The 23,559-nt window shown below is 47.2% G+C and overlaps 1 protein-coding gene across 3 annotated transcripts in view; it reads right to left on the bottom strand.

The window, feature by feature from the left end:
* The window catches only part of CAMTA1 (calmodulin binding transcription activator 1), a 987,191-nt gene that overhangs the window by 483,538 nt on the left and 480,094 nt on the right, over nucleotides 1–23,559 (bottom strand). For all 3 annotated transcript variants that reach the window (XM_044942955.2, XM_044942953.2, XM_044942954.2), the window contains exon 5: nucleotides 21,452–21,587. In XM_044942955.2, coding sequence (XP_044798890.1) covers nucleotides 21,452–21,587 — 136 coding nt within the window. The remainder of the gene's footprint in view (nucleotides 1–21,451; nucleotides 21,588–23,559) is intronic.

The following is a 23,559-nucleotide window of genomic DNA, read 5'->3' as shown; positions in this document are numbered from 1 at the left end:
GTCTAACTTTAAAGAACATTGACTTTTCTTATGTAAGGCACTTGCATTACATGCAGGTCAACCTGTTCATTTTGAAGTTTGGTTTTATGCTTTGCTGGGGTGCATCTAGAGCAGTCTTTACTCCCAGGAGAGCTTAAGCCCTATTATTAAGTTGTGAGCCTCTGGGGTTTCTATTGAAGGCCCCAAGTGTTCAATAACATCTCTTCACACAGCCTCTTCCAAAAGTGAACATTTCCCAGTTCTGTATGAGCTTTGAGAATTTTTAGCTTACAGCTTTCAGTGGTTGTTTGTGGACCTCACAGAGTTTCACTTTATACACACTCAGCTTAATATTTAGCCAAAGACGGTGGGAGGGGGAGGCTACTTTGCAGATTTCTGACCTCTTTCTCTGTTTATCTCTCCTCTTTCCAGTACCCTGTTCTACAAATTACAGTTTCCTTGACCTCCCAAGCTCTGAGGTCCATCTCCTCAAGTCAGCTAGACCACCATGTTCTGCTTGGCCATCCACTCCCATCCCCATGCTACTGGAAATGGCTCTGTCCAGAAAGCCAGAGTTCTTATCTGTATAGTCCCCTCAGGTATCCCAGTCCTGCACTGTTTTCCAGTGTTTGACAACCATTGTTTCATATTTTTTGTCCAGGATTGTAGTTGGTTTTGTTGAGGTGGGACGTTTGCTATTAATCTTTATCATTTCCATTAGAGGTCTCTGGGTATTTTTAGAGATGAACAAGAGGAAATAGGATTGCCACTTGGCTCCATCCTTGGATTCTTAAACATTTTACAGACGCTCGGCTGGCTTACTCATGTTGGGGAAGGGAGCGGGGAGTCAGATGTATCAGAAATGCTCCTCACTGGCTGGGTCATAACCCCTATATCCCAAATCCTCATTAGCAGCACTCCTGAAAACCCATTCCTATGCCCTCTCAGCAAATAACTTGCCAGTGTGAGACAAAAAAACCTCAGTCCACCACGGATTTATTTATTCTGTGGGTTGCATCAGATTCCCTTTGTATAAAGTGATGTGATTATAATTTCTGAACTAAGACCCTTGACCTGATGGTAGGTCTAGATATTTGAACACAGGAGGGGGTGGTCCCAGGAGACCTTGTGCATCTTAGGCATCTGGCCAAAGGGACCATCTTTGTCCCCTCTTAGAGGCCCAATCCTCACTGGATCTCCAAACAGGCTGATATGTGGAGTCAATCGCGTGGGAAGCTTTTAAAAATTACAAATGCCCAGGTCCCATCCCAGACGACAAATGAGAACCTTGGCAGCCCACGGTGATTCTGATGCAAAGCCAAGGATCACTCTGTCTTCTTGTATCTTATGAAGCCAAAGGACTCTCAGACATGGAAGCTGATGGAAATGTCAGCAAGTCATCCGGAATCAGTCCTGGGGGCACGAAGGTCACTTGACTTCAAGATGGGGAAAGACTGAGCTCTCTGAATCACAGCAATTTGAAGCAGAACAGAAACTTCCTATTTGGAGAAGGTTCGGGCCAACTTCCTCCCCCTCCCTCAGCCTTTCCATTTTGTTGATAAAGAGACCAACCCCCAAGGGATTAAGTGACATGCCCAGTATCCCTCAGCCCAGGGCCAAGACACCCAACAACTTCCCCCACTGCCTCCCAGACCCTCCTAAAATCCCATGAGTGGCCTCCTATGGCTTTTAGAACAGAATCCAGAATTCTTACCACAGCTGAACCTCCATGCAACCTGGCTCCAGTCCCCACTAGCCACACCTCACACCACCCTCTCCCTGTCCACCACTCCCCAAGCACACAGGTCCTCTTCTGTCAGAGAAAACCAAGGTCCTTTCCAGCCTTTGGGCATCATGCTGTTCCATCTGAGAATGCCCTGCCCAGCTCTTCACAGCAATGGCCCTCCATGCTGAAAGTCATGGGTTGACTGTTCCTGATTCATTTGGGCCCCTGAACCACCAAAGGCCAGGCATGCAGTCATGTCCAACTCTTTGCAACCCTATGGACCATAGCCCACCAGGCTCCTCTTTTCAGGGGATTCTCCAGGCAAGAATACTGGAGTGGGTTGCCATGCCCTTCTTCAGGGGATCTTCCCAGCACAGGGATCAAACCTGTGTCTCCTGCATTGCAGGCAGACTCTTTACCACTGAGCTGGCCCCAGAGACCAGGGTCTGGCCTTTCTCTGGGGTTTGTCACCCTCACCCCTTGCCAGGGGGGTTCTGAGGTACTTACTTCTTACCCCCACCATGTCTGTCCCAACCCCACTAAGTTGGGGGCTTCAAGAGGGCAGAAAATGTACGTGATTTCTACATCACTGTGTCTCCAATGCCCAGCCAAGTGCCTGGCATAGTGGGTTTATCATAATGTTTCTTAGATGGATAGATGGATGGATGGATAGAAGAATTATGCAATTAATTGACAACTAATAAGTGACCAAAATCACTTTGTGTCTAACCTTCCAAATGCTAGGAAGGCAAAGAGCTTCACTTGGACCTGGCAGGAGAGTGTCTTGGATTTAGGGTCTCAGGCTCTATCTGTGGTGAACCCCACAGTGGCGTCAGCCAGAAGACTGGCCAGCATGAGGTTATAGTCTGAACACACTGATACCACAAGGTCAGACACCCTGGTGCCTGGCAGGGCCCCGGTTTCCCCATGAGTGAAGCGATATCCATCCTTCCCTCCGCTGGCAAGTGCGTGTCCATTCTGCAGACCTGCCTCATGGCAGGCCTTTTCTCTCATCCTTCTGATGGGTCTGCATGAGCAAGAGAGAAGTTTAGATTCACCAGTTTGCACTCTGAAACAGTGTGGGAGCTGGGCTCCTCCACCCATGGGCAAAGGCTTTAATATTTAAGCTAGAAGCATCAACCAAGCACCACTGAAAGAAAAGAGCTCAGTTTTCTTGTATTTTTCTCTCACATGCCCCTCCAATCCCCAGCCACACCATCAGACAAGACCTACCCTCCCTACTGCATCACTTCCTAAGTTCCTGTTTATGAGGCAGAGCCTGCTGTGGGGCCAGCAGAAGAACAGAAGCAGTCTAAATAACGAGCATGCTTATTAACCGTCATCCAGGGCCCAGCCTCTTGGTTAGCACAGGATAGTCCTAACACTGCCCGGCAGAGATACAGTATAAGCCACATTTTAAATTTCCTAGTAGCAATGGTAAAGCAGAAAAAGGAAATGGTGAAGCTAATTTTAATGATGTATTTTATTTGGCCAATATATTTAAAACATCATTTCAACATGTAATCAATAGAAACAGGAATGGGTTATTTAACATGACTTTTTTTTTTCATGCTACATCTCAGAAACGCAATGTGTGTTTTATACATCTAGCATGTTGCAGTTGGGACAACTGGTGCTCAGGGACAGTCCAGGGGTGACACGTGGGTCCTGGATGGGACCGCACCAGGAAGAGTCCAGCTGCTCACAGGTGGCAACTTTGGCACCCAACCCAAGCTGCCTGAGAAGGTACCGACAGAGAAAACAAGAAAGAGCTTGGAAGCCCGGCTCCCTGGTCCGCACAGCCCCCTTCCTGCCCTGCAGGTGCGGGTGCCATGTTGGTAATCGGGCAAACCCAGCAGAGGAAGCCACACTGCTGCTCGGGGCTCCCTCCGAATACTTGGATTAATTCACTTGTATTTATTTGCTTTTTATAAACAAAAGTCAGACTTAATGCATTCCATTCATCATGAGGAAAGGGCAGTAATCCTAAGGGGATCTGTCAAACAGACGCTCTTCCTGTAAACAAATAAAAAGGTGACTGTGCAGGAAGGGAAAATTACACTGAACTGAAATCTGGCAATTTTTTTTTTTTTTTGCCCCTTTTAGATCCATAAGCCAAAATATTGCTAAGTCTTTTTATAAACAAAGATAATGAGTTGTATAATTTATGTAAATTAAGTAATGCTGCTGCATTTTCTAGAAGTAACATAAACTGCATTATTTATTTGACGTGCCTTTTGGAGTAAAAATAATTATAATTGGATATTATACCTAACAGGTTTCTCCCATTGTTTCCTTATTAGTATTTGTGGTTTTGAATATAAAACACAGAATCACTGAGTTCACTGCAGGTGTGACTTTCCTTTTGTACGCATAAAGCCAAGAATGAGCTTTTGAAAAGATAGGAGTCAGATCAGGGCTCTTGACCACAGCTTTTGTGCCCCAAGGAAACTGCCCTGAGGCCTGGGCATGGCTCTGTCAGCAGGGATTTTCAACTAGCAGGGGGTACCAGTTTTTCGGCAGCCTGTGGGATACAGCCGATGTCATTTTCATTGCCTGACATCTTCCCATCTTCGCTATTCAAAGTATGATTTATGACTAGCAGCATCACCACCACCTGGGAGCTTACTCTGAACGCAGCATCTCAAGGCCCCACCAAGACCAATGGAATCAGTATTCCCCAGGGACTTGTATGCACATTAAAGTTTGAGAAAACCTTTCTACATCATTTGCAGAAAAGACCCAGTCCCTCCCCCGACCCCAGTTGCAGGAGGCAGACCTGCCCTCAGGAAGGCACAGGGTCGGGTCCCCCAAGTCCGACTGTTCCCAGCATCCACCCACATCTCCCCTTGCATCTCGCAGATATTGTAATCAGCAGTACATAATCACACCCTGCAATTCTTAATATTATCATATTAGGAGCATTAAAAATGCAAGGAAGGATAATTAAGCAAAATAAATTAAACAAGGATCTTGAAATACGCAGCCTTGGAAATACTTTCACTGCCTAAATGCTTGCTAACATCTGTTAGCCTCTATCATGCTTGCTAGCCTTTTTCTGATAGTCAAAGCACAAAATACGATCAAATACCAAATGTAAATAGCTCTGATTCGTAACCTTGTTTATGCAGCAAAAGATGGCCCTAAGGAAGAGGCAAGAACTCTATTGAAAACCCATTGATCTTTGGAAGGACTGTCTTGTTTGGGAACAGAGGTCGGGGTCCCTGCTCCCCCCACTGCCCATCCTCCCACTCATTCAGTACTAGGGGCAGGGGAAAACAAAGGAAAAGCATCACAGCCCGAAAAGGAACGGAGGGTAATTTACTGAATTTATTTCATCTCATCTCCCTTAATCATGTAAAAACAAAACCCAAAAATGTTCTACATTCTGGTTTGTGTCCAACACAATGTGCAAACTAATTGAGTGTAAAAAGCGTTCCTTTGCATTATATCAGTTAAAGTAAGTGTAACAATTGCTCTTCCTACCCCCGAGCTCTGTTTCATTCCTGTTTTTGTTATAATTCAGTCCATTCACAATATGTCATTGCAAACACTATTTGCAAAAGAAAGTATAAAAAACAGATTCTTTATTTCTTAGTGCATTTATTTTCATTTCCCTTCTCCAGCTCTCCACATTTATCCCAGGCTTCCATCTGGAGGGCTTAAAAAAGTTATAGACGAAGATACTATACATAATGAGGCGCATGCTCATCTGGTATTTAGCCCCAAAATTTTTATTGCCAGGTGTTGTGAAAGGAAAAAAATGTATATATATGGCCAAAATGCTGTGCTGCTTTGCGTTTCCAAAGATTTCATATCATGTCTGAAGGTGTTCATTCATTTGGGAGTGGGGCAACTTGCACGGGCTTCCCAGGTGGAGTGGTAAAGAACCTGTCTGCCAGTGCCAGAGACATATGACACACAGATTCAATCCCTGTGTTGGGAAGATCCCCTGGAGGAGGGCATGGCAACGCACTCCAGTATTCTTGCTTGGAGAATCCCATGGACAGAGGAGCCTGGCGGGCTACAATCCATGGGGATGCAGAGTCAGATACAACTGAAGTGACTTAGCACACAAAGTGTGAAAGCATCCATCATCCCTTACTTGCATGGGATTTACTTAACCGCCTCTGGGGAAAAAGCAAATGTGACAGTTCTTCAAGCCAGCAGGAGGCTGCCGCACTTAACCCACACTCCGTGGGAATGTCAGGCTCAGATCAATCACCAGGCAGACCACCGCCCCCACTGGGAAACTGAAATTGATGGGTTATCTCCCCTCCACGTTCACCTCCGTCATTTGGGAAATATAAACTGAGTCCCTATAGTGCTCGGTGCTGGGGAGGTAGAAGCTGATCCGCAGACAGAGAATCCAGAGCATCCTCCAAACCACCATCCTCTTCAGAGCAGCCCTGAGGATGTAGGCTCCAGGGGCAGAGAATCTGATGAGAGCAGGGTAACCCAAACCTGCCCTGCTGTAAAGAGCCGGAGGAAGCCTCATTATACCTACCCTTAGGTGGGGGCTAGTATTTAAGACTTTCAACTATTTCCCAGCAATTAAGAAATTAAAGGTCAGCAACAAGCTCCTTTCCTCCTGGACTGATTAGTCCAGTGGAAAGTCAAGCAGATCCTGTTTGTGAGAAATAACTGCTGAGCAGTTCGGGGTGGATTCTTTGGGGAAACTGAACCTAATACGGCATCATACTGACAATCAGGTCTAACTCCATGTATAAAAACACACAGCAAAATGAGGGAGGTTAAATAAAATTTCAGAGTTGGGGCGTCACACCGGAGAAAGTGCTAAGCGTGTGTTTCGGCTGCACTGCAGTGCTCGGAAGGAATTAGGGAAAAAGACAGGCATCTTGGGATTTCCCAATTTCATCTCCCACAGTCTCCTATGGAAAAGATTATGGTATTTAACCATCTGTCTATTATTTTGGAAAGAGAAAGAGGTCATGGAGTATTCTGGAACTCAAGCTATCAGACAATGCTAATACCTTTGAAATGTCACCATAAGGCAGGCAGATTTGTCATCCTTGCTACGCGTCACTTGGGAGCTCCTCCCGCCTGGTCTGTCCTGCACTGACTGCTGGACGGTCACACCTATGCTGCCTTCAGCAGCGCCTGCTAACCCTGCCTGGCTCCCCGTCACCTGAGAAGGGGCGGAGTCCCAGGGCTTCCCACCTGCTGTCCTCTGCACAGATGCAGCCCACCAGATAAGCCTGGCTGCCCAATAGCTTCTGAAAGAATGGGGTCAGGGTAGCATCCTAAATTCCACTGGAGCTCTGAGGTCTCATAGGCATCCATAGTCCCCTCCAAGATTTATCAAACCTTTGAGGAAATTTCAAGCAAAGGGGGCGGTACTGTGGTCTCCACCAGCATCTTGTGTGCTAGAATACTTAGACCTCAGCTGAGCTTTTCAGCATTAAGAATTAGAAATGGATGGACTTCCCTGGTGGTCCAGTTATTAAGTATCTGCCTTGCAATGCAGGGGACACAGGTTCAATCCTGGTCGGGGGACTAAGATCTCACATGGCACGGGGCTACTGAACCCAAGAGCCACAAGTGGAGAATCTGAGTGCCCCAACTAAAGATCCTACATGCCACAACTAAGACCGGATGCAGCCAAATAAATAAATATTATTTAAAAAAAAGAATTAGAAGTGGGAAGACAAAGATGCGGAGATTAAGGGATTGTAAACTCTAAACACTGAAGAATAAAAGCAGATCATCCGTAAGGAAAGGATGGAAGGAAGCAAAGGGAGGGGGAAAAAACACAGCCACTTGGTTAGAATTTATGTTTCCGTAAGTGAAGCATTAGGATTCTTGTATGAAGAAGAAATTATTGATACGTGTGTTCCCTTAAGGAAGCCTTCTCAGGAGGCCCATTCCGGATTTAATAATAATCCATATTCTTCCCCTGAAATGGCAAACCGAGTCTCTGATTTCCTTATCACCTTCACGGATACATGAATCATTAGGCTGCAAACCAGCAGTGGTTCTGTTTATCACATGCCACCTCGAATATTTAATAAAATAAATTCTAGATAATCAATTCGGGAAGAGTCAACATTTCTTACGCTTTTGTAATAAATGTCTACCTCTCGCATTCATCAGAAACCTGGACGTAAATCGTGGCAGTCAAGATGAAAGAGAAAGAGCCCGGTTTTCTCGTGCTGTCATGTAAACACTTAAACATGGACAAACAGCATCTGCACCCTCCCCACGGCCTCTGTTCCGGGGACATGCTGGCACATCAAACATGTGCAGGCTGCTTTCAAGGCACTTCAAGCCCAAGGACGTAGGCAATAGCGCCTTTCCCTCTTCTGTGAGATCCTTCCTCAACCCACCCGGTCTCAGCAAGGCCACACGCCTTTGGCTTAGCTGTCCCTGGACAAGGGATCTCTCAGCACATCACGGGGACTTGCCCACCCTCTCAGCAGTACCATGGAGCAGAGCCTTGGGCTCATGGGAGAGACAGGACTGGTTCCCAGTTTTCATCTCAAGCTCCCCTTTGCAGGAGGCTCTTCCTAGTTTCTTTAGACAGAAGACAATTATCCTATGTCACATGAAATAAGTGGAATTGTCAATAAAAGTCAAGAGAAAGGAGAGACCCTAGTTTCACCAAGACAAATACAACTAACAATGCTGGCATGTTATGCAGAAAAGTGTTAATTACTTGCAGAATTATAAGCCAAGTAGCAGAGACATGAGTTTGCTGACGAAGGTCCATCTAGTCAAAGCTATGGTTTTTCCAGTAGTCATGTATGGATGTGAGAGTTGGACTATAAAGAAAGCTGAGTGCTGAAGAATTGATGCTTTTGAACTGTGATGTTGGAGAAGACTCTTGAGAGTCCCCTGGACTGAAAAGAGATCAAACCAGTTAATCCTAAAGGAAACCAGTCCTGAATATTCATTGGAAGGATTGATGGTGAAGTTGAAACTCCAATATTTTGGCCACCTGATGCAAAGAACTGACTCATTGGAAAAGACCCTGATGCTGGGAAAGACTGAAGGCGGGAGGAGAAGGGGACGACAGAGGATGAGATGGTTGGACAGCATCACGGGCTCAATGGACATGAATTTGAGCAAGCTCCGGGAGTTGGTGATGGACAGGGAAACCTGGCGTGCCACAGTCCGTGGGATCGCAAAAAGTCGGACAAGACTGAGCAACTGAACTGAACCATGAATACCATCAGGTCGCAAACGTGAATCCTAGGATGCACCAGTGATCGAATTTAAGTCTGTAAGAGGATTTGTGGCAAGTCCTTCATCATTCCTCGCCCATCTCTCACAAGTGTCCAGAGCCCCTCCTATTTCTTTTAGAACCTGCTGCTGTAACCTTGAACAGGAGTCCGTGAAGTACACCCACGGTCCAAATCCGGCCCTCAGCCTGCCTTTATAGATAAAGTCTTATTGGGACACAGTCATATCCATTCCTTAACTATGTAACCTATGGCTCCTTTCCCGTTACAATAGTTGCCATGGAGACCTCTGAACTGCAAAACCAAAACTGTTTACAGGTTTCCATGCTATCCAAAAGGAAAGTATTTCTATGAAACCTTTTGTAAGTTGAAATGGTGTAAAGCAAAGAAGCAATTACCTTAGGATGCATCTAGCTAACAAAGACACAAAATAAATGGAGATAAAGCAGAGGTGCTCAGATCCAGGTCACAGCTCTGGCAGCTGAATCCTGAGAAGCTGTATGTGGTTCTGGGGGAAGGAGTTTGGTGGTGCCACTCCCATCACTCAGGGTACCACTTTCTCTATAATGGCATCTGCTAAACCAATGCTGAATGCTATTTTTGCCTTTTTTTCCTAAAAGTGAAAATTGTCTGGATTTCTTTTGGCTAGTGAAAACAGGTGCTAATGTTGGTCTTTCATAAAAGTGATGCAGCATAAAAAGAACTTCTGAAAAGCAGGGAATTCCTGTACTGTCCAGCTCTTCAAAAAATAAATGCATTCATGTTATCCATTCATTCCAAAAGTTTTTACTGAGCACCAACTGTGTACCAGGTACCATGCCAAGCCCTGGACCATAAAGGGGACATTGAATCAGTGCAAGAATGGGCTACTTCACCTGAAGGAGAGAGGTCAGGGCTGCTGCTCGGTCATCGGCAGCCTCTCTGTGTGCTCCACGTCCAGAGATCCGCTGTCTACCCACTTAATGGCCAAGGGCAGAATAAGGACTAATAGGCTCAAACATCAGAGATTTCAGTGAGATATCTATAAAGGATGCTTAGAGTCAAGTAACGAATTACCAGATGAATTTGTAAAATCTTCCTTTGGACATTTTTCTTAAAATAAGATTTTAAAAACTACCTGCCTAGGACTGAGTCACCAAGGGAGGATCCCACCAACAGCAAGAGGATGGCACGTGTCAGTCTTTTTCCAAATCCACATGCCTCTGAATCATGGCGGGGGCGAAGGGCAGTTTGTGCATGCATGCTAAGTTACTTCAGTCATGTCTGACTCTGTGCAACCCTACGGACTGTAGCCAACCAGGCTCCTCTGTCCATGGGATTCCCCAGACAAGAATATGGGAGTGGGTTGCCACTCCCTTCTCCAGGGGATCTTCCCCACCCAAGGATGGAACCTGCGTCTCTTATGTCTCCTGCATTGACAGGTGGATACTTTATCACACCAAAGGCAGGTTTGGATTCAACAGAACTTGGGGCAGGACCTGAAATTCTACCCTTCTAAAGGGCTCCAGGTGGCCTGATGCTGCTGACCAAGGGACCGCATGTGGGAGCAAACAGCCATGTGAAAACATAGGTGTCTCTGCTGGTCTTGGCCTTTGCAGGAGTTTTTTGCAACAAGAAGGAAAGGCAAACCCTGAAGGGCACACAGCACTATGAGGTGTTAGAATTAAGAAGAACAAAGAGGAAGTGCAAGGACATTTCACCTGTCTGGAAGAAAAGCTCCAGATCAGAAAAGGGCTCTTTTGTGAAATTGCCTGCTTTATGGTTCTAACCTTTAGTCCAGGGAGGGTAAATGTAGAGCAGTTTAGCAGCCACAAACTCCAACAAACACACATGAGAAACCAGGCAACCAGAGCCAGCCACCATCGAAGCGGCCTCCACCCTCCACTGCAAAAGCTGTGTGAATAGCCTCTCTGTTTCTCATTTATGCAGTAATGCTTCTCTCTGACCCACTTCTGGGAGCACAAAAGCCCTTCACCTCATCTTTATTTCCCCATGGTTTTTGCTGGCCTGTGGGAAGTGGGCAGACAGAGCAATGGGGGCCCTATTACTCTGCAAGCCACAGACCTTCTTCCCTTTGACAGTTTCAACTAAAGAGGGGCCAGGTGTGACTCTTCTAGGACAAGGCTGGTGATTCATGCTCTCCTAGCACTGAGAGCACTGTCCCACTGGATACAAGCCGCAGTCACCGATGACAGAAGTAAATTTGCCCAGCAATGTGAGGGAATTGAAAGATGTGCAGAAGATCAATAATTTACTATTCAGTCAAGCGAAGGCCAGAGATATCCTTTACCCAACGCAAACAACCAAATCTGGTCATTTACTGAGGGGGGTAGCAGTTAGGATATATATCATGTTCTTAAAAGGCACCCCCAGCCACCAGACGAGGCCATAAATTATGCTTACAAATCAAGGCTGTGTGGCCCGGCTAACGTCTAACTTTGTGCCTGCCGAATGTGGAGGCCCAAACAGAGGCAGGCCCTGGGTGAATTTTGACAGTGGTATTCAAGGGTTTCTGTTGTAATTGAATATGCTAAAATTTCCATTCATGTCCTTGTGGGCTAATCTGCAATGATATTAAGGGACTGTTATGATAATAATTAAATACAAGCTCGGCATACCAAGTTGGCATTCTGCAACTCCACCTTCTTGGGGAGTTTCTAGTTCAATAAGGCTGTGATCAAGTTTAAAAAGGGAATTGCAAAATATTTTACATGTTGTCATCTACCAGAGATATGAGGAAGGCAAAAACTATAAACGTGTTCCTTCAAAATCTTCCTGGCACCTTTTTCACTAACAAGTTGCTTTCTAAACACCGCTGGCAGGAGGCCTGCCTTCCTCCAGGCAGTGGTCTGTAAGGGCATGGGACTCAGGCTTCTGCAGATCTCCTGGGAGAGGAAGCACCTAGGACTCACTTCTCAGAGAGGGCAGGAGGGGCCCCAGGCTGGCAGCATGTGGGTTCATCAGCTAACTAACTGCCAGGAAGTTCTTATTCCCTAAGCCAGGGCCAGTGTCTATTCTTGTTTTTCTGGTTCCTGTATTTATGATGTGTCTGGAGAGAAACCAACACAATTCCTCAAGTCTTCAATGAGACCGATACCCAAGCAGCCAAATCTCTGTCTGCAAAGATGCCCAGGAAACTGCTCTGATGGCGAGAGGGTAGCCAGACAAAATACAGGACTATATGTGAGTTTCAGAGACACATCAGATAACTTTTCAGTAAAAGAGACTTCCCTGGTGATATAGTGGATGGGAATCTACCTGCCAGTGCAGAGGCCACAAGTTTGATCCCTGGTCCTGGAAGATTCCACATGTCGTGAAGTAACTTAGCCCATGTGCCACAGCTATTGAGCCTGCACTCTAGAGCCTGGGAGGGAAGCCACAAACTACTGAAGCCCAAGCACCCTAGAGCCTGTGATCCACAAGAAAAGCCACCACAATCAGTAACCCGTGCACTGCAATAGAGTAGCCCCCGCTCACGGCAGCTAGAGAAGGCCCAAGCACAGCAAAGAAGACTCAGCGCAACCAAAAATAAACAACTAGTAAAAAGCTTTAGTATAAGTATGTCCTAAATATTGCAAGGAACATACTTGCATTAAAAAATCAATTTTTGTTTAACTCAAGTTCAAATGGGACTGAGCTTCTATATCTCATCTATGTGTGTGTGTGTGTGTGTGCACTAACTCTGGCAACCCTACATGGGGAGAGTAAGCACACAGACCCTTATCACCATGGTGAGAATAGCCTGTAGCTTCAGGAGTAATGGAAATAGGCAGTTCATCCCAGGAGCAGATAAACATAACATGGAAATATAAGAGGCTCCTAAAAGACTTGGCTGAAACCAGAGCTAAGACAGGTCATGCAGGGTATTCAGAGTGTTGAGGACGAACTCCCAACCTTGGAAGTGGATGACATCCAGGTCTTCTGCAGCCCGGGGTGGCCCGACAGAACCAGGCTCCTGGGCTGGAGGCTCAGTGAGGTAAGAACTCTTTCCCCTTGACTGGTTGGAGTCATGAGGAAGGGCTGACCAGTGACCAAAAAGGGGCCCATCACTTCTCCTAAAGGCTTTCCTGATCCCCAGTCTTGACTTTGACCCAGACTTGTGTGCTCAGTACTATATCTTTATATTTTCATTCCCAGGATTTTGTGGACCAAGAACACATCTTCTGGGGATCCAGGTACTTTGGAAGTCAATGAAGTATAATGATGAGGAAACTGGGAATTTGAAAGACAATTTCCCAGACAGACCTGGGACGGTATGGTATCTTGACTCTGATATTAACCAGCTAGTGTATCCTTGGATACATTTCTTTGTGTGCCCAGTTGCTCAGTCATGTCTGACTCTTGACTCCATGGACTGTAGCCTGCCAGGCTCCTCTGCACATGGAATTTTCCAGGCAAGAATACTGGAGTGGGTTGCAGTTTCCTACTCTAGGGGATCGTCCTGACCCAGAAATTGAGCCCATGTCTCCTGAATTGGCAAGGTGATTCTTTACCACTCTATCATCTGGGAAACCCTCATTTATTTACCTCCAGAAAATTAATTACTTTGTCAAAAATGAAGATCATGGGACTTCCCTAGTGCTCCAGTGGTTTTAAGAATCTGCATGCCAATGCAAGAGTCACGGGTTCAAACCCTGGTCCGGGAACATTCCACATGCCACAGAACAACTAAACCCATGTGCTGCAGCTGCTGAGCCCGCGCTCGCTAGAGCGCGCTCTGCCACAAGGGGCGCCATCACAAGACGCCCGTGCACCGCAACCAAGAGCAGGCACTACTTGCCACAACTAGAGAAAGCCCACACATGACAACAAAGACCCAGGAGAGCCATAAATACAAATGAGGATCATGGCAGTACCTACCCATGCTGGGTAGGGAGGCTGCCAAGTCACTGAATGAGATGGTACTTGCCAAGCGCTGGGAACAGGAGCAGGTATTCACTAGATGGTCACTGAATGACGCACAGCATCCTTGCTGTTGCGTCATCGGCTGGCTGTGGTCAGGAAGGAGGGAGCCCCAAGAAGAGAGGTAGAACCAGCACCCTGGTCAGGCCTCTGTGAGCTGGCAGACTGTGAACAGAAAGGGTGCTCTGGCCACTTCAAAACGTATCTGGTTTATGCTATTTATTAGTTAAAAATTTAATTATATGAATTGGGTAGGGACCTGCCACCAGGGATGCTAAGTAATTAGAAATAAAGGAAAGACTATGGATTTGTGTTCCTGAATTGATTCCACCAAAACACACCCAGGTAACAGGAAATTAAGTTTAATGTCTGCACGTGCCAGCAGAATGTGGCACAAAAATTCAGAGGATTAAAAGGCAGAAGAGAGCCCCGGGAGGCTCTCCCAGCTGCCATTTGACAGACTGGCTCCCGGGGCTTCCCTGGTGGCTCAGTGGTAAAGAACCCATCTGCCAAGGCAGGAGACACGGGTTCAATCTCTGGTCTGGGAAGACCCAACATGCCGCGAGACAACTAAGCCCATGAGCTGCAACTGCTGAAACCGACATGTCCTAAGCTTGTGCTCTGCAACAGGAGAAGCCACCGCAGCAACTAGAGAAAGCCTGTGCGCAGCAGTGAAGACCCAGCACAGCCACATGGAAATAAATAAATCTTCAAAAAAAGGGACTGGCTCCCTGAACTGGAGACAGTCATAAGACCAGATACCTTGATCACAGCTCTCAGAATCAGATGGGAAGCGTGGATGAGACTGGACATCCAAGACCTGGGTTTGATTCTCAGACATGTGACCAGCAGGGATAAAAATACCTGCTGTGACTGAATGGCAGGGCTGGGGCGAGGCTCAGAGGAGGGGGTACCTGTGAAGCCGGGTGGTCCTTCAGCAGATCCCCCTGCTAAGAACAAGTCTCCTTGGGTGACTGAGGAGAACCTCTCCTCAGACAGAGAAACAAGTTTGTCCCCAAACCATTTCTCCATGGCAACAATCACCACACCATACTGAAATGATGGTTTCAAGTTTCTGAAGGTTCCCCAGTAGGATCCTCTGTCTTACTTGCTTGTCTCTATCCTCTCCGCATCACCTCGTATCTAGACACCAGATAGAGGCATTAAGTATCTAGAAAATCTGATGTTTAGTCACTAAGCTGTGTCCCACTCTTTGTGACCCCATGGACCCCATCAGACTCCTCTGTCCATGGGATTTTTCACAGCAAGAATACTAAAGCAGGTTGCCATTTCCTTCTCCAGGGGATCTTCCTGACCCAGGGGTCAAACCTGTGTCTCCTGCATTGGCAGGTAAATTCTCTACCACTGAGTCACCAGGGAAGCCCAATCTAGAAACTATACTTAATATATGTTTCTTGAACTGGACAGAACTCATATAGACTCACAGCGAACACTTCCTCAAGGGAGGTGCAGATGGAGCACTGTAGCAATTAAAAACAGGGGATAATTTCTTCTGGCTATAGAAGATCAAAGAAGATACCCTGGAAAGTTCAGAAGTTATTAATACAAAGCTGGCTAACACAGTCGATGCAGACATGGTAAAAAGAGGTTCTGAGCAAGGAACTCTTTATACAATGTAGACCAGTGGGCGCATGACAAGTCTGAAGAGGAACGGGATGAGATAATACGTCCACAGACCAAAGCCACACGATCATTTACAGAAAGAAAAAAAAATCTGCATTCTTTTTAAAAACACAGAGTGCCAACACAGACTCATTTGCCCCTTCCTGAGCTTCTGCCACTCAGCTGTTTCATCAGTCAACTCACTTCCTCCTTATCTATTCATTGCCATTTCCCAAACCTGATTTGGGCACCATACATGTTTCTGGCTGGCTATTTTAAATATTTCCCATCAGCTGCAAGCAAGATACCTATTTATCTTATTGCTGCAAGCAGAGCTGAAATGATCTGGCATCGCCACGAGGCAGACAGTTATTTCATGCCCTGCTAATTCCTAACGCGGTAACTACAATATTGCTCCTACTTTTAAAAGAGGTGCCTTTTTTTTTTTCCTTCTTAATATGTGGCCTAAGTGTCCAAATAAAGAACCTCACTTCTAATAAGGCCAAGTCAAATAATATAACCTTGCCTACCGCTGCCACATTCCAGATGGGGCATTGAGCTTTCAGGCGTTCAGTTGAGAAGTCAAAGCAGTTTTCCATTCTTTCAGGCAGCACAAACAGGTCAGCAAAACAAAACTCTCTCTTTACTGCTGAAAATTCCAATCAGAGGCGATGGCGGGCCTTTCTGATGGGCGGATGGCTCAGACGAGGGGGTTCCTTTCCACCTCGGAACAGGCTCGGGAGGGAGGATGTGTTTGTGCTACCCACGGTCAAATCAATAACCTCTGGTTCAAGTCAACAGCCCACTGGTTCTAAAGGCAGGATGTCTATGGCAAGGAACACCTTGTGACCAGAGCAGAGAGAGCCTTGTTCCCAGGGGTTGGGCATCTGGTGTGCAAAGGGCTGGAAGAGACGCTGACACGCTGTAAGTCTGGGCACCTGTTGCTTTAAATCATCTTAGCTATTTTTCAACAGCCTCTGTCTCTGTCCACTGATATTCCCCATCCCTGCCTTGCCACTGTCTGGCTCCTCCAGCACCTAGTGCCCCATGTCTATAAGTCTGCCTTAGGCACCTATGTGTCCTCCTATCCAGCCCTCAGGAACCCCCAGTTGTGAACTTGATTTTTTTTTTGTCCCCACGAGATGGTGAGTGTTCTTGATGACATTACTGCATCTTCAGTACCTTTCCCAGTGATGGTGGGTAGAAAGTATTCAACAGCAGGCTGATGAACAAAGTGTATATGCTGGACTTGACCCAAAACCCTGCCAGAATGCGAGGGCAAGTGCTCACATGGTAGAGCCAGGCGGGTCTTGGCTCAAGTCCCAGCTCCACAATGATTCAGGGTGGGATGTGGAGCAAGAAGCCCTCTCAAGGCACCATCACTTCATCTATGAAGTGGGTGTAACAGTATGTATCTGGCATGGATGTTTTGAGAAAGGCTGAGCGAGATAGCGTACCTGGCATATAGGAGACTCATAAGCCTGCAGCCAGGTGTGGCTCCTGGTATGACAGCGGTCCCCAGACTTTTTGGCATCAGGGACGGGTTTTGTGGAAGACAATGTTTCCACAGGCCAGGGAGTGGGGTGGGGATGGTTTGGGGATGATTCAAGCACATTTACTTACTGTGTACTTTATTTCTACTATTATTACATCAGCTCTGCCTCAGATCATCAGGCATTAGATCCCGGAGGCTGGGGATCCCTGTGTGATGGGACCCCCTGTGTGATGGGACCCCAGCAGTAAGGGTGTTGGGAGGTAGACAGCCTGGATTCTGAGACACTGGGCACTTTCAGGAGAGAGGTGTGCAGACAGGGCTGAAGACAGCCAGAGAAGAGCACCGTGAACTTGAAAAGTGCTCTTGTAGCTCAGCTCGAAGAACATCTCCCTGGGCTGACTTCACCCAGAGCATCCCAGCCGTGGTGTGGCGATCCCAGGGGCACGGGGTCATGAGATGTACCTCTCTGCTCTCCAGGAATACACCCCACCTCCCTGCCAACAACAGCTCGTCTCCCCCACCCAGGTCCCAGGTAAGCAGGCATCAATCTACCTGGTGAGCAGGACCCGTTTTAGGCAGGCCTGCTGAGATTTCATCTCACGAAACACTGACACCACAACCACCTTCTTTTTTCCTCCCTGCCAACCTCTGTCATCCCTAGAAACCTTATCGAGCTGGCTTCTCCTTGGCTTACAGACAAGACAACTAATCATGGACCTAAGAGCTCAACAGCCTCCAAAGCAGCTGCCCCCATCCTGGGCCAGGATGAGAAAATCAATGTGCCTCTGAATCGCTGTCTGTGCCGAGGGCCCCAGCCTCTGAGAACAAAAGCAGCCAGGCCTCAAGCAGTTCTGTGAACAGGGCTGGAAGTTTTCCTGGCCTGAGGGAAGGCTTACAGCAAGTGATGTGTTAAACGGTGGATCCAAATATCTTTATCATGCCCTTGAACAGAGGAAACTGGGCGGGTGGTAGAAAAATCACAGCCCCAAGACCTGAGCAGGGCTGTCTGCCTCACCCAGCAGTAGGGGTAGCTGGCGGGTACCGTGTCTGGCATGATATAGGTACTCAGTCAACAGAAACTACTGGATTGAATCCAATGAAGAAGAAAGTAAAAGTGTTAGTCGCTCAGTCCTGTCCGACTCTTTATGACTCCATAGACTGTAACCCGCCAGGCACCTCTGTCCATGGAATTCTCCAGGCAAGAATACTGGAGTGGGGTGCCATTCCCTTCTCCAAGGGATCTTCCCAACCCAGGGATCGAACCTGGGTCCTCCTCATTACACGCAGATTACCATCTGAGCCATTAAGGAGGACTGAAAAAGGAAGAAGGGCCCAAACTGGGAAGCCCCTCCCCTTGTGAGATTCAAAACCCACCTATGCTCACATGGCAGTTTCCCAGGTGCAAAGGACCACCTGCCTCCTGTCCCTGGAAGGACCACTGGGCTTCATCACTGGTCTAGCTCAGAGCAAAGGCAGGAGAAATGCCACTGACAAGTGGGACTTGTCTTGCCAGAGAAGCCTTCCTTTGGGACTGTTTACAAATCCTGCCCAGGGTAGACAATCCACAGCAGAGAACTTCCATGAACACCAGAATGAATGAGTTCATCCCCACGAGTAACTGAGAACAACCCCAATTCACACTGAACAGGGTACCTTCTTTCACCTAGCAGCAATGAGAGGCACAGAAGAAATGGTCATTCTCAGTGCTAATGGGAGGGCAGTTGGCACAACCATTTGGAAGCAATTTGGCCATATCCAGTAAGATTGAGGGGCTTCCCAGGTGGCACTGGGCACCTGCCTGCCAATGCAGGAGATGCAAGAGAGGCAGGTTCGATCCCTGGGTCAGGAAGATCCCCTAGAGGAGGAAATGGCAACCCACTCTGGTATTCTTGCCTGGAAAAATCCCATGGACAGAGGAGCCTGGTGGGCTACAGTCCATGGGGTTGCAAAGACTCAGACATGACTGAGCAACTGAGTAAGACTGAAAATTCTCAGACCCTACACCCAGCAATGCCAAGTCTTGCACAAGCAGGCAAGGATCATAACATTGACCCAAACATCATAATGTTGGAAAACTGGAAAGAATCCAAAGTCCACCCACCAAGGAGGGTCTCAAATGCTCCTAAGCTGAATACTCTAGAACAGTTCAAAGGGATGAGGGACTCTCAGAATCACATGGCTAAATGAGAAAGGTAAGCCAGGAAACACTATGGAAGTTAAGACACACAGTCCCACCCAACTGTAACACCTTAGCTTACAGGAAGCTTCTTCCCACCCAGGAAACTTCTCTGATTATCCCAGGCCACTCTGAACCCTCCGGACATGCCTCTTTAAAGCTCAGCCTTCCATACTGCTCAGAACTGTTAGTGACTTTTAGGTACGTACATGGCTACCTCCTCAATTTGAAGGCGAGTTCTTGGAACACAGAACACTGCTCCTATTTTCTCAGTAGACACCACAGGGCCCTCCCTGCACAGGATAGGGCCACAGGTAGGCGTTTGCTGATCAACTCAATGGGACAGCTCCCCAGACTCATTGGGATCAGCCACCGCATTTCATTGGGTGAGAGCCTCACTCTCACTGTGGGGTCTCACTGGGGGGCCTCACTCTCCAAGAACCTGAAAACACACCCCTTGTGATGCTGCCAAGGCTCCTCCAAGCCTGCCTCCCGTTACTACCTCCCCACTGCCACTCATGCCTGGAAAGTCATGGAAACCCGCCACCACCTTGTCCATCCATCCCCTTCCTCAGTGGTCTGAGGGTCCAATCCACCTCCCCGCCACATCTACACATTAGCCTGCAGGTAAGGGAGCCACAAATAACTCCAAACATAAATGTGGCCTAAAAATACCCATAAATCATTCTGATTCCATCCAGTGACGATTCTAATTTACAACATGCAGGAAGAAAATGAACACTGGGGCTTCTTTTTCCCCTGAGCTTTGGCTGCTGCCAAGCCAGAATCCCACCCCACTGTTATTAACACTTAACAACCAGAAATTCCAGAGTTACATAGCATGGAGATGAAATCTACCAGATGCCTGTGGGCACAGGGGCTGAGGGCCATGGTTTGGGTGTGAATTCCCACAGCCTGGGTGGCCCTTAATTAGGGGCTCCACCCACACTTGTCACTTTCTACCTATCCCTTCATCAGGGGAGATCAGAGCAAAGTCCCGCCTTCCTCTGGTCCCCTAACAACGGCTAATCTGTTTGCACAATCACCAGCCACAGTCCAGGAGTTGGGTCTGGAGCAGCCTGTTGAGGCAATCTGCATTTGAATGTTCTCTGCAGTCACTTCTTTCTGGGCTGTGCAAGCAATGAACCCAGGAGAACAGAGGGAACTGGGGTTTCTCCCACCCCAGCTTTTTCTTTGTTCATCACCATAAAGCATTGTTATTAGGTGTTTTTAAAAAAATGCAAAAGCATAAAACAAAAGTTATCTCTCTCTGTGGGGCAATATAATAAAAGCCATTGGATGCTATTTTTAACAGCCATAAAACACATGATTAATATAGAAGAAGTCGTAATGACAAAGTGCGTCACAAAGAGCATCAGCGTGGAGGGTGAGCCGTTGAACTCGAGTGGGTCCCCGCCATCAATCCTGATACACTGGAGGACCCGAAGTGCCAGTGGACTCTGGGAGGCCCCTTTCTGGCCACTGTGAAATCCCAGGTGGATCACAGCCAGCTTCTGGTCCTGGTCCAAGACAGAAGCTGCCAGACTCCTGGGGAAGATCCTTTACAAGGATCAGCAAGAAAAGCACAGAAGTGGGTGCTCTCACTAACTTGCAGGCCAAGACGCACCACGATTCAAGTTCTCTCTCTCCTGCTATGACACGTGGCTCGGCCCCTCAAACAACGGAAAAGAGGAACCAGGGGACTGTCTCCGTGGCTCCCTAAGGGTGAGAACACGCGGGGTCAGGATGATACCAAGGAAACCAGACCATACCCTGTCTTCCCTCAGGCCCCAAACTGAAGTTGGCACAACATTCCAAGATGTTCTCTGCAGCGCCCACCTCTGCCCCAGCCCTGCAACACACCTTGTTAGCCCATCTAATGATCTTCAACATCTGCAAGCTCCCTGAGGCTGCAACACCCAGAGGGAAACAGAAGGGTCTGTCAGTAGAGGGAGGGAAGACAGGTTCTGGTTGGGGCCACCGGTTCCCAGGGGACACGCTCAACTGAGCACCACCTGGAGAGGAAGATGCCACACACAGCTCCCCATTCCCTCACAAATTCTCAAGGTGGCTCCTTGGGATCTGCAGGAACCTTGCAGATCCCAATGTATATGCCAAGGACTCTCAAGAATCAGAAACACTCTAGTTAAATCTGATTTCATGGAAATCGTAAATGGAGACTATTAGGGTAAGAAGGTAGGAAAAAAGAGAAACAACAAACGGGGTCTTGGCAAACAAAAATGCCTTTGAACAAGAGGGGGCTGGCATCAAATGACCACAGAGCAATTCCATCCTCTTGCAGCCCGGAATTGACATTCATGGAACAAGAGAGCTTTTCTGTTCTTTACCTCCACTCCCTGGACCTTCAGTTTCATGTGGTCCTCTCTGGTCGTTTTGCCGTCTTTCCTCTTTTTCCAGCAATACCCATCTTTCCTGTATTTCACTTTCTTCCTGTTGTAGAGGATCATGGAGCCATTCTGGGGTCTGGAAACAACAAATGGTTAAGTTACCAAGAGAACCAAGCAAGAAAAAAAATTTATGAAGAAAGATATCATAGACCAGTAAAAGTCTCTACAGAAAAGCAATATTCCATATTTGCTGGAACATAATTTTTCACCTTTTATTGCAGCTCCCTGGATTAACCGTGTTTTACAGCCAGCCAAAATTTGCTTGTGGATTTGGTACCTAATGAATTAAATGTGTCAATGATAGGCTTAAAAAACATCCCCTTAGTAATATTCACCGTCTAATCAGGATATACGATGTGGGGGCCTGAGCTCTGCCCTGAAAAGCAGGAAAAAAGAGAGAAAGGGAAAAAAGCCGGGGGTGTTGTCGCAGCCTGCAATATCTTATCTCTTGTGGAAAGATTTTCTGCACATCTTTTAATCCATCACCCTACATTAGGAAATAAATAAGTTTAACGCAGACACTAGATGACTATGTTAAACGCAGACCAGTGGAAGAACTAGACGCCGAGGCCAGATGCTCTGATTCATTGCCTGCATTTAGATTCCTGCTGGATGGGGAAGAGCCCTACAGCACTTCTTCCCAAGCAAGCTAAGTACCTGATTTTTTCCCATTTGGGCTTCAGCTGTCAAAGGGCTCAGTACCGCCAGGTAATCTGTCTATTCTGTCCACGATCATAGTAAGTTAGAAAAATAGTTACCCACATGCTCACGCTAAGAGCAGGAGGGCTATTCTCTGTGCCCTTTAAAAAGAACAAAGAGAATTTTCCTGAAAGACCTCAAGTGTCAACCACAGAGAGCAAAAGATGTTTACACTCATCCTCATAGCCAAGAAGAAAGTGAAAGTGTTAGTCACTCAGTCATGTCCCTCCAGGCTCCTCTGCCCATGGGATTTCCCAGGCAAGAATACTGGAATGAGTTGCCATTTTTTTTCTCCAGGGGATCTTCCCAACCCAGGGTTCGAACCCAGGTCTCCTGCATTGTAAGCAGATTCTTTACCATCTGAGCCACCAGGGAAGCCCCTCATAGCCATTGCCTTGACATATTTTGGTTTGGGGACATCAAGGAAACAAAGAACTAAACTCTCCTGGCAGCTGAGGGCAGGTGTTGTGGCAAACCTTCCAGAATAAAGTTCCAGTAGCTGTAGCCTGGAACATCCTTCAAGGAAGATGCCTCTGAGAGCTACAGCACACGGTACACCCACCCTGGTCAGCTCAGTGCCCTCTCCACCTGAAGGCTCCACACAGGGAAAGGAAAGCCCAGTGATCTGAGCACCCAGGGACCACAGAGGTCTTCTAGCTCCCTCCTAGCCAGTGTGAGACAGCTCCTGACACAAACAGGGCAAAGCAAGGGCTTTCCTCTTTTTTTAATTTAATTTAAGTTTTAATCCTTAGCTGCAAGACATGGCATGCTGGATCTTAGTTCCTTGACCAAGGATCGAATCCACACCCCCTGCAGTGAAAGCATGGAGTCTTAACCACTGGACTGCCAGGGAAGTCTTTTTTTTTAAATCAGTATGTTTTTTATTGAAGTATAGTTGATTTGCAATGTTGTGCTAACTTCTGCTGCACAGCAAAATGATTTAAGTATACATACATATACCCTGATGCTAGGAAAGATTGAAGGCTAAAGGAGAAGAGGGTGGCAGAGGATGAGTTGGTCAGATAGCATCACCAACTCAACAGCCATGAATCTGAGCAAACTCCAGGAGACAGTGAAGGACAGGAAAGCTTGGTGTGCTGTAGTCCATGGGGTTGCAGAATTGGACAGAACTTAGCGACTGGACAACATATATGTATGTATATATATCCATATATAAACACACGTACATCTTGGGGGGCTTCCATGGTGACTCAATGGGTAAAGAATCACCTGCAATGCAGGAGATGCAAGAGATGCAGGAAGATCCCTGGAGGAGGGCATGGTAACCCACTCCAGTATCCCTGCCTGGAGAATCCCATGGACAGAGGAGCCTGGTGGGCTACAATCCA

This window comes from Bubalus bubalis, chromosome 5 (genome assembly GCF_019923935.1).
Source record: "Bubalus bubalis isolate 160015118507 breed Murrah chromosome 5, NDDB_SH_1, whole genome shotgun sequence".
Lineage (NCBI taxonomy): Eukaryota > Metazoa > Chordata > Mammalia > Artiodactyla > Bovidae > Bubalus > Bubalus bubalis.
Note: the sequence above shows the minus strand (reverse complement) of the source record. Positions and strands in the feature narration are given on the sequence as shown.